This window comes from Mustela erminea, chromosome 15 (genome assembly GCF_009829155.1).
Source record: "Mustela erminea isolate mMusErm1 chromosome 15, mMusErm1.Pri, whole genome shotgun sequence".
Lineage (NCBI taxonomy): Eukaryota > Metazoa > Chordata > Mammalia > Carnivora > Mustelidae > Mustela > Mustela erminea.
The window spans coordinates 83,727,009-83,739,092 of record NC_045628.1 but is presented as its reverse complement, the minus strand read 5'-3'; the positions used below and the strand labels follow the sequence as shown (position 1 = coordinate 83,739,092).

Sequence of the window (12,084 nt, the reverse complement as noted above, 5' to 3'; positions counted from 1 at the left end):
GAGTCATAGTCTCAGGGTCCTGGGCTCAAGCCCCATATGGGGCTCCCTGCACAGCGGGGAGTCTGCTTCTCCCTCTCCTTCTGCCCAACCCGGCTTCCCCACACCCCTACTCACACTCTCTCTCTCAAACAAATAAAATCTTTTAAAAAATAAAAAGCAAAAATAAAAACAATTTTAAACAATCTTTAGCATCAAGGAATATGGATCTCTATTTTAGAGAAATCTATTCTCCATAAGACTATAATCACCATTATTTGTGACCTACTATTTCAGTTAAGTGTAGGTGCCCATCTGCTTAAGATGATGTGCTGCATATTTCAGCAATACCTAAATCTGTGTAGCTTATATGCATATAAGAATAGTGTCAGGTGTTAATCTTCTTAAAATCCCACATCATGTGAAGCCCTCCCTCCCTCAAACAACATACTCTCCCACACACATAATCTGAACACAACCAGCAGCTCATGCAGAATAGGCACATGCTTTTGCAATATGATCTCCAAATACAGCCAATTAAGAATATACTTAAAAAAAAAAAGACTGCATGAGAATATGCTTTCATTCACTAAAGACAGGAAGGGAAGGTTTAAAAACAAACTAGGAATTAAAAATAAAGAAACAAACAAAGAAAACTCCTACCAAAAAAAGAAGACAAGAAAAAATATGCTAGTGGCCATTTAAATCTTCTTCCCATCTCCAGTAATATTTGAAAGCCTACTCTGCTAAAAACTTTATTTTGTAAGACAGGTATTATTTCATTTTATAGCATGGGAACAAGTTAAGAGAGATTAAATAATTTATGAAGATCAATCAACAAGTATTAAAATATAGCCAAGAGGCCATTGTGACAACTGTAGAAACAAAGGAAGATTGGAGAGGAAATTATGTCGGAGAAGTAATGAGGGGAGGAGGCCATGGTAAGCACTGTAGGTGTTCCACTGAAGAAGACAGGAAGCCAGCCGAGGTTTTCAGAAGAGGAATGACCAATCTGGTACTGATTTTAAAGGGAACTATTCTGGCTGCTCTAGGGAAAGGGTACAGGGTGAGGATGGGGGTGGAGTGGGGAAGGAGAAACAAAATATAAGACTATAGTACTACAATGATATAATGTGATAACCACCCAGAACTCAATGACTTTAAACAACCACCAAGTATTATTACCTGTAACTGTCTGGGTCAGCAGTTCAGACTACGATAAGCTGGACTGTTTTTCTACTAACTATAGTCAAATGGCAGCACAACTGGGGCAGGAGACTCTAAGATGGCCTCATTCACATATAAGGGGCTTTGGCACTTAGCTTGTCTTACTGGGTGTCTCTCTCCGTATGTCTATCTGGACTCCCTTACATAGCAACTGGTTTCAAGAGTTAAGGCCAAAGCTCCATGCTATATCTTAAGGCCTAGGCTCCAGATCTCACCCATCTATTCTATTGATCAAAGCAATTCTATTCTATTGATCAAAGGAAGTACAAGGCCAACTCAGATTCACTGGGTGGGCAAAAAGACTTCCTGTCTTGATGGGAGGAAGTACAAACTATTGTGGTTAACGTTTCTCAGTCTGCGCCACAAGACAGAGATTATAGTGGCTTGAGTGAATATAGTTACTGTGGTGGTGGTGAGCAGCTGGATTTAATGCCAGGATTTCTTGATTAATTGGTAATGGGAAGATTTTTCAACCAAGAAACTAGGAGGATGAAACTCATTTACTGAGTTGGAGTAGGAGGTAGTGGGGGGGAGTGAGCAAAGAGAAAAATAATTCAGGAGTTTTTGTTTTGGACATGGTAAGTCTGAGATGCCTATTAAATCCAAGTAGAGATATCAAATAGAGGCTTAATCTGGAGTTTAGCTTGCTATATCTTCACCACAAAATAGAAGAGGCCAGGGGAAAAGGAAACCTTTATTTGTATCACTAGGACAAAATGGTCTTCTTCCAAATAGTCTGCCATGGTTTCTAACTTGTCCAGCCCCTTTTCCTTCATATATTTTTGTATTATAAGAAATAGTGAAGACCCAAAGAGGGTTCAGTTTATATGGAAGAAAATATAAAAGCTCTTTTTGTTCACTTGGGTTGGATTTTTGGGTATTTATTTATAGAGCTCTCTCAGATCAGTTTGCTTTCTGGTATCAAAAGAAAATAATATAAGAACAGGTTAATTCACCGGCAGTCAAAAGAAAAAATATCTGTCCTTTAGGGAAAAAAAAAAGGAAAGAAGGCTGGGATAATTATAGAATGCAATTAAAGGGTTTATAGGGCACTACAGCTTTCAAAGGCAAGTTATATAGAAAATTACTATACTCCAGCATCTGAAAGCAGATAGGAAATAACAAAATAAGAAGGTTTTTAAACAATATCCTAACTCACATCTTAATTTTTCCTATAATTATGTCAACCACTGGGGATGAGATATAGGGAACCAGATTTTTTTTTTTTTTTCTAAATAGTATCAGTACAATTTCAAAGAATCATTGTTTCATCATCCAAAACAAAGACTCCATAACCAATAAGCAAGATCATCTAGTCTTTAACCCTGAAGACTATTGAAATATATGTCTGGTAATCATAATTCAATACTGTTATTGTGGATGTTTGTTCTAACATATTCAAACTCACAAGTGAGTTTATGACTGTATGATTCTATTCAATTCAACACCTATTAATTGAATGCTTTTAGGAATTAGACTCTCTAGTAGATGCAAAGATGAGCAAGACCCAAAGATACTGAAATCTTAGAAGCAGGATTTTTCAAACACTTAAATGTGATATAACAAAATAGTACATAATTATTATTTACATTCTAATTCAGTGCACAAATGGTTTGTGGAGGCTTACTAAAAATAATAGATTTTTTAAAAAGATTTTATTTATTTATTTGACAGAGAGAGACAGCGAGAGAGGGAATACAAGTGGGAGAGGGAGAGGCAGGCTTCCTGCTGAGCTGGGAGCCCAATGCGGGGCTGGATCCCAGGACCCTGGGATCATGAACTGAGCTGAAGGCAGAAGCCTAATAACTAGCCACCCAAGAGCCCCTAGAAATAAGATTCTTAAGTAAAGCTATAAATATATTTTATAAACATAAAAATACAAAATAGATGTGAAGTAGAGAATAAGGGGAGAAATACCAAAGCATGCTACAAAACAGAGAAACCTCAAAAACATGTAAAAGACACCAAACACGAAAGACCATTTACTGTATGACTCCATGTACATGAGATGTCCAAGAAAGGCATACAGATACAGAACACAGATTAGACATTGCCTGGAGCCGGGAATACGAATTAATCGTTATTAGGCATGAGGGATCTGATAAAGGTGACTGAAATGTTCTAAAAATGAATAGTATTGTAACAGCACAACTTTCTAAGTTCACTGGAAACTACTGCACTGTGTATCTCAAATGAGTGAATTTTATGATATGTGAATTATACATTATAAAGTTTTTTTTAAAAGATAATATAAAAATGCTTATAAACATACAAAAGCTGAAATAATTTATCACCAACTGACATGCCTTGTAATAAATGTTAAAGAAAGCCCTCAGGCAGAGGGAAATGACATGAGAAGGAAATCTGGATCTACAAAATAAGAAAAGTACCAGAAATGGTAACAACATAAGTAAATATATAAGATTTGTCTTCATATTATTTAAATCTTTTAAAAAGATAACAAACGGTTTAAACAAATAGCAATAAAGTGAGCTTTATAATATAAAAATTGGGGACGCCTGGGTGGCTCAGTTGGTTAAGCGGCTGCTTTCGGCTCAGGTCATGATCCCAGCGTCCTGGGATCGAGTCCCACATCGGGCTCCTTGCTCGGCAGGGAGCCTGCTTCTCCCTCTGCCTCTAGCCTGCCACTCTGTCTGTGTGTGCTTGCGCTCTGTATCTCTCTCTCTCTCTAACAAATAAATAAAAAAATCTTTAAAAAAAAAAAAATATATATATATAAATTGTATAATAATCAGCATATATGACTTGGAGGGAAGAATTGGAAAAGTGCTTTTATAAGGTACTATATGCGAAGTAGTGTATCACTTGAAGATAGATTATGATAGATTAAAGATGTAATCTATAAACTCTAAAGTAAATCACTAAAATAACAGAGTTACAACTAATAAGCCAATAAAGGTGAGAAAACAATCATAAAACCTAACTTTATCAATTATTACATTAAATATAAATGGTCAAACACTTCAATTAAAAGAGATTATGCTATAATTGATAATACAGTTGTATATTTGAAAGTTGCTGAGAGTAAATCTTCAAAGTTTTCAACACAAGGAAAAAAATCATGAAACTATGTGTGGTTAATGGATGTTAACCAGACTTATGTGGTGATTATTTTATTTAATTATGCCAAGTATATTTATGAATTAAATTACTGTGTTGTACACTTGAAACTAATATGTTATATGTCAATTATAACTCAATAAACAAAACAAAAAAAGGAAAAAAAAAGCCACAGATTTTTCAGATTGAATTTAAAAAGCAAGACCTAACTATAGGCTGCTTATGAGTTTTTTCTATTAAATGTTGAAAAATCTGTCTGTGAAGATACCAGGGCCTGCTGTTGTCCTCAACAACAACAACAACAAAAAAAGTTTTTTGAATTACCAACTGAATTTCTTTATTAAGTACAGAGTTATTAATATTTTATAATTTTTATGTTGTTTTTTGCTTTTGTTTTTAAAGTAGGTTCCATGCCCAGCTTGAGCTTAATATAGGGCTGAACTCACAACCCTGAGATCAAGACCTGAGCTGAGACGAACATTTGGATGCTTAATTGATTGAGCTACCCAGGTGCCCCAAGAAATGCATTTTAAATATAAAGATATAAACAAGTTAAAATAAAAGGACAGAGAAAGACCTTCCATGCTAACAGTAATCAAAAGGAAGATTAGTGGACATGTTAATATCTGCCAAACTAGATTTCAAAGCAAATAATATCACCAGGGATAAGAAAGTCATTTCATAATAACAAAGGGTCAATTCACCGAGAACACTATAATCCTAAACACTGTAAGTACTTAATTGCAGAGCTACAAAATGCATGAAGCAAAACTGACAGAACTACAAAGAGAAAGACACAACTCCATAATTATAATCATACCTCTCCCAAAAACTGATCGATAGAACAAACAGAAAATCAGCAAGGTGCCTGGGTGGCTCAAGTTAGTTAAGCATCTGCCTTTGACTCAGGTCATGATCCCGGGGTCCTGGGACTGAGCCCAGCATCAGGCTCCCTGCTCTGGGGGAAACTGCTTCTCCCTCTCTCTCTGCCCTTCCCCCCTGCCACTCCACCCTCTGCTCATGCTCTCCCAAATAAATAAATAAATAAATAAAATCCTAAAAAAGAAAAGAAAATCATCAAGAACATAGGAATCTTGAACAACACTGTCATCCAACTTGCCTTGACATCTATGGCACATTATGACATAACAGAAATTCTACCCAACAACAAATAGCAAAATACATCGCTGTGAAATATATTCAAAACAGAATACATTTTTCTCAAATACACATGAAATGCTTCTACTACAGACCACATTTCAGGCCATCAAACAAGTCCTTTCAAATGTACTCATTTAAAATTTAGGGGTGCCTGGGTGGCTCAGTTGTTAAGTGTCTGCCTTTGGCTCAGATCATGATTGGGCTCCATGTTTGGCAGGTCTGCTTCTCCCTCTCCTCCTCTCCCTACTTGTGTTCCCTCCCTTGCCGTGTCTCTGTCAAATAAAATCTTTAACAAAAAATTTACTCATTTAAAGGACTCAAGTCATGCAACATTATCTGACCACATAGAATTAAATTCAAAATCAGTACCAAAATGGTATCTGGAAAATCCTCTGATAACTGCAAATTAGCATACTACTAAAATAACCCACGGGTCAAAGACGAAATCCAAAATGAATTTAGAAAATAATTTTAATTGAATGAAACTAAAAAACATGTAAATACTGATGGGATGTGAATAAAGCTGTATTTACGAGTAAATTTGTAGGACTAAACACAAGAAAGGACTCAAATCTGTGACTTCAGTTTCCACATTAAGAAACTAGAAAAAGAGTAAATTAAACCCAAAGTAAAAGAAGGAAAGAGGGACGCCTGGGTGGCTCAGTTGGTTGGACGACTGCCTTCGGCTCGGGTCATTATCCCGGAGTCCCGGGATCGAGTCCCACATCAGGCTCCCGGCTCCATGGGGAGTCTGCTTCGCTCTCTGACCTTCTCCTCGCTCATGCTCTCTCTCACTGTCTCTCTCTCAAATAAATAAATAAAATCTTTAAAAAAAAAAAAAAGGAAAGAAACAATAATTATCAGACAAGAAATCAGTAAAAAGGAAAACAAAATAATAGAGAAAAATCAATGAGGGACACCTGGGTGGCTCAGTTGTTAAGCATCTGCCTTAGGCTCCAGCTGTAATACCAGCCCCATATTGGGCTCCCGGCTCAGCAGAAAGCCTGCATCTCCCTCTTCCACTCCCCCTGCTTGTGTTCACTCTCCAGCTGTCTCTGTCAAATAAATAAAATCTTAAAATCTTAAAAAAAAAGAAAAGAAAAGAAAAATCAATGAAATCAAAAGCTGGTTGTTTTGAAATCAATAAAAAACACTGGAAGCAACTCTGGCAAGACACTGTGCTCAATGCTGATATTTAAGCTATTTATGCTGTCTCATTCTAAATTTGAAGAAATTATGAAGGAGACACAGAAATATTAGCTATATGGCCTCAGTGGTCATACTTCCACTCTACATATGTCTCTCTGAAGAGATGAGGCATATCCATCCATAGGCAAACCACATAACTCCTTCACACAACAGTTTTCTCAGAAGTAAAATAAATGGATTAGATCATCTCTAAGATCCTCTACACGTCAAATAAGAGGTACACATCTACTATTGACAACTCTAAATAACCTGAAGAAGATGTCCTGATGAAAACCTGAGGGGCGCCTGGGTGGCTCAGTAGGTTAAAGCCTCTGCCTTCAGTTCAGGTCATGATCCCAGGATCCCGGGATTGAGCCCCGCATCGGGCTCTCTGCTCAGCAAGGAGCCTGCTTTCTCCTCTTTCTCTGCCTGCTTCTCTGCCTGCTTGTGATCTCCTTCTGTCAAATATATAAATAAAGTCTTTATTTTTTTTATATATATTAAGATTTTATTTATTTATCCGACAGAGAGAAATCACAAGCAGGCAGAGAAGCAGGCAGAGAGAGACGGGGAAGCAGGCTCCCGGCTGAGCAGAGAGCCTGATGTGGGGCTCGATCCCAGGACCCTGGGATCATAACTTGGGCTGATGGCAGAGGCTTAACCCACTGAGCCACCCAGGCGCCCCTAAATAAAGTCTTAAACAAAAACAAAAACAAAACCCTGAATTTAGCACTTTCCTCCAAAATAACCATCTTGACCAAAGTGTAAAAGTTGGTCAATCCACCCATAAATTTGTATGTTTCAATAGCAATCTCGGGAGAAAATCAAAATCTGTGTTATGAAAAGATAAACATATAAAAGCAGCTTAAAGGATACTTTTATTATGAAAGTGAATGAGCCTTGGGGTGCCTGGGTGGCTCAGTGGGTTAAAGCCTCTGCCTTTGGCTCGGGTCATGATCCCAGGGTCCTGGGATCTGAGCCCCACATTGAGCTCTCTGCTCAGCGGGGAGCCTGCTTCCCCCTCTTTGCCTGCCTCTCTGACTACTTGTGATCTCTGTCAAATAAATAAATAAAACCTTTTAAAAAAAAAAAAAGAGAAGAAAAGAAAGTGAATGAGCCTTTATGCTGATTCATAGAGTCCAGTAATACTGCAGACTTCCCAATTTTCCCTAGTTAACCTCAGATAACTTAGAAGTATTAAGTGAAGGCCCTATCTAAGACCTTTTACTACTAAATATTTTAAAATTCTGTCAAGCATTGGGCCTTAATTGTTGCAGAATGTTTTAATTTAATGAAATTCTGGGGTATGATCTCTAAAGGATGGGCCTAATGCCTAACTGAAGTCATGATCTCCAAAAAGGGGAACCACTTAACCCCACCTATTACCCACCTCCAATCATGGAACAAACAATTACAGTTCCAGTGACTCACTAAAAGTTACATGTATAGTGTAAAGATGTGGGTAACAGTACAATAGCCACTCAATAATTGTGTGATCTAACAAGGACCTATTTGCTCAGAGTCTCATTTCCTACATCTGTAGAAGATACCTATGTTCCGAGATATGAGGATTAAAGAAAAGAATGAATAAAATGTCCCCTCCATCCCCACTAGCACACAGCACTTCCATATTCATATTCATTTCCCTTAGGTTTAACCTCACCTTTTGATTTTTTTTTTTACAAAAACCTTCTATAGGTTAGGCTGTGCAATTTCAACATGAACACACATTTTTAGTGTTTCTTCAGAAGCTTTATTTCAAAACCACTGTGTAATTAAGATAGAGTAGGAACAGTCTTCCAAATTAAATAAGAATTAAATAAGACTGAGACAACTTTTGTAATAAATACCCACTTCAGAGTAAATAAAATCAAGTACCATCATGAAATGATGAGAATCCTATGATCACTATCATTTTTTGGAAGCAACTTCAAGAAATACTTAAATCTAGTCAATTTTCATTGATTCAAACATTATTCAATAACATTCAACAGATTAACTCCACTATTATGTGGAAATGTATTCCACAACTAATTTATTCTGGGCCTATTTGCTGGGATAGTTTTCCTTAAAATTAAATATCCTATAGGTACAATATAATTTTCTTGAAGGTGATTATTTTCATTTGAAAACCTCTCCTCAAACGTTCTGAGCCAAAGCATTCTCTTTCATGTGCAGAACTGTTTTAACCAAGTCTTTGACAGTTGTACAAATCCAGAGCTACCCACAACTGAAGTAGTCCAGATTCTGCCACTTGCAAGTGGAGTGGGCGGCAAACTACTTTTCATTTCATATTATCAGTATCCATATACCTCTGGTGGCTCTTTTATTTTTTAAGTGTATATAACAAGCGTCCTTTAGAGAACAGTGGTCTGGAGATGAAAACTAAATCATTCTGGGATACCAAGGGACTGCTTTTACAAACACCACTTACCATTTGGTTCTCAACGGACAGGAAGATCTACACAGAAGTGGAAGGCTAGAATAACCCTAAAATAGCTGCACACTCAAAGCCTATGAACAATTAACTTAAGGCAGAGCAACCAATCACTATCACAAACAAAGCAGGAGCCCTCAAACAATGTTTTGAGGACAACCAATTTCCTTCAATCTCAACGGTTATGTATTCAAATCTGTATCTTAACTCTTTGAAGTGTACTGTGGTGTTACTCCTTTCTTACTCCAGGGAACCTGGTGAGAAACTGAATTGGCAGTCACGAAAACAAAACAAAACCTTAAAATCAGAGGATGAAAGAAATATAAACCTCCATAATAAATAGCCACGATAAAAAGAGAATCGGCCTATAGGTCATCTCACTCATTCTTTCGGTGTTAACATGACATTTTGTATAAGTTACTGGATTCAGACTTGAAAGAAATGAACTTGAAAATGGGTCAGTGCCACCAAACATCAGAAGCGGGTGCTCATCTGTCTTCTATGGCTAACAGGCCGTCAGCACGCGACAACGAAAAGACCACCTGCCTTCCCCCACCCACCAGCCGGCTCTTCAGGTAACACGCTTTTCTGCTCACGCTGTTGAGGCAATCTAGGAGGAACAGATTTCTTTAACACATTAACAAAGCAAAGAATGCAACACGCACACACACACACACACAACTTCTAGGAGGCTCGTCTCCTCCGTTCGAGGACAACCCGTCTCAAAGCAATCCACCTCAAAGAACGAGATGCCCGCGGGGGCCGCAGACCCCAGCACGCTATACCGCCTTGCTCTGCTGGGACCTCGGCCCGAGCAGCGCGGCTCTGCGCCGGGTGTAGCGTACGCCCGAAGGCCGGGCCGGGCCGCGCCGCGCCGCGCCGCACCGCACCGCACGACCGTGACAAAGCCACGAGCGCGGCGGCCTGCTTCCCCCCGGGCCTGTGCCGGACCCCCGCGGCCCGGCAAAGGCAGACGCAGGCCGGCGGGGCGCAGAGGCCCGGCCTTCCGCCCGGCCCCGGCCCCCTCCTGGTACTCACACACGCACAGCTCCACCACGTACGCGTAGTAGGACCAGACGACCACGAAGGTGATGAAGAGCACCGGCACCCAACCCACGCTGCGCTGGCAGCAGCGCCAGAATGTCCACGGCGCCATGTTCCGCTGGCGGCTGCTGCACCCAGCGCCCCACTGAAGAGGGGAGCGCCAGGCGCCCGGCGGCGGCGGCGGCGGCGGCGGCGGCGGCGGCAGCGACTCCGGCGCTCGGGGCCGCTCCTTGCCCAGGTGCCCCGCCTCCGAGACGGAGCCCGCGGAAGAGAAGACGGGAGTCCCCCTCACGACTCCTCCCCTCGCCGCGTCGGGCCAGGTCCCGCCCCGGCCCTGCATCCCACCGCCCCCCACCCTCCCCCCACGCCCACGCCCTCCCCGCCTCCGCCCGCCGCAGCCCGCGCCGCGCCTCCGGGGGCGGGGCCCGGGCGTGGGGGCGGGGCTTCCGTTGGGAACTGCTCTTGGGGCGTGGCAGAATGGGGGAGGAGAGGAGGAACCGAGTACTGAGTGGTCTACGAGACGAAAGACACTTCCTCGATGGCTGACAGGGAGAGGAAGGGCTTTTGCGGATAGCGTCTCACGTCGGGAGGCTGCTGGAAATGACTCCTTTTCTGATTCGTGGGCCTTGGCCTCTCCGTACAGAACTTGTTCTCCTGGGGTCCTTCGGCCTCTGACCAGTTGGGGCCCGTTTTCAAACAGGGCCAGACCGTGCCCCATCCAACGTGCGGGCAAGGAATGTATATTGTTAATAAGCTCCTCCGGTGATTCCGAATGTGCATCTCAGGTTAAGAACCCCTATTCTTTGCAGTAATTTGCTCCGTGTTTCAGGCGGAACTGACAGAAGAAACCCCTTTCTGAGCATTCCTCCCCAGGCGGAGGAGGCGCCCCGGGGACACCCAGGAGGCTATCATTTTTCAAAGATGGAAATGGTAGATGTCCGTGATTTAGGATGGAAGCCATGTGATGTCTGTCAGTTTGTGTATGTGCTGCCGAAGGGAGCACAGTGTCTGTCAGTTTTATTTGAAACCCAGAAGGGGAGCAACAACCCTCTCCCTGCCCCCCAAACGACTACTGAAATTTCGAGTTTATTTACAACTGGAGAATCTTGCTAAATAATGCCTGTAGTCATAACAGCCTAAAAACATCACTGTGAAGACATCATAATACAAAGTCAGAAGCATTACAAATAATTCCAAGCTGCATTTCCAGTCTCAGGTCTCTTCCGGTTAGACTGAGATTTTAATTAGCTGCTGCTCACTAACATCTTCATGAAGGGGATTTCCCCCTTTTATAGTGTGATATAAAGGTAGTGAAAGCAAATAATATTTAACCACAGCACACCAGTGTTAGAAATAATAAAGGTTGTATGAAACATTTTGTCCTTCCAGATTTTGTGTCTTCAAAGTCATGTGAGTGGCGACATTGACAGTAGGTTAAAGGCATTACGGTGGATCAAATTCCGATTGTTTTCCAGAGAGGATGCTTGGGAGGGTTAGGCTTCAGGCTAGAATTTGGATAGTCGCAAAAACCCTAACTTAAAGCCTTTTCCCTTCCTGCCATCTATGTATATAAAAATCATCCTACTAAAGTTCAGCACAAGTGCCATGCCTTCCAACAGCCATTCTTAATCTGGAAATGATTCATTTCTGTTGTGCCATTTTGTTTATAATACATGTATAAATTTCCTAGAGCTGCCATAGCAAAGTACCGCAAACTGATGGCTTAACCAACAGAAAATTATTATCTCACAGTTTTGAAGGTTCGAAGTCCTAAGAGGATAGCAGGGCTATCCTCCTTCTGAAAACTATAGGGGTTAATCCTTGCCCATTTCCTAGCTTCGGGTAACAGCCTCCAGTGCTCAGCATTCCGTGGCTTGCAGCTAGATCACTCCAATCACTGCCTCTACTGTCACAGGATGTTTTCCCTTTCTGTGTCTATAGCTCTATGTCTTTTCTCTATTGGATTAAGG

At 40.9% G+C, this 12,084-nt stretch overlaps 1 protein-coding gene across 4 annotated transcripts in view; it reads right to left on the bottom strand.

The window, feature by feature from the left end:
- The window catches only part of ZDHHC20 (zinc finger DHHC-type palmitoyltransferase 20), a 93,583-nt gene extending 83,129 nt beyond the window's left edge, over positions 1-10,454 (bottom strand). The window contains exon 1 of one of the 4 annotated variants that reach the window (XM_032315356.1): positions 10,109-10,454. In XM_032315356.1, coding sequence (XP_032171247.1) covers positions 10,109-10,454 — 346 coding nt within the window. The remainder of the gene's footprint in view (positions 1-10,108) is intronic. The other 3 variants (XM_032315353.1, XM_032315355.1, XM_032315354.1) reach the window with 3 other exon arrangements.
- Between the last annotated feature and the right edge of the window lie 1,630 nt (positions 10,455-12,084).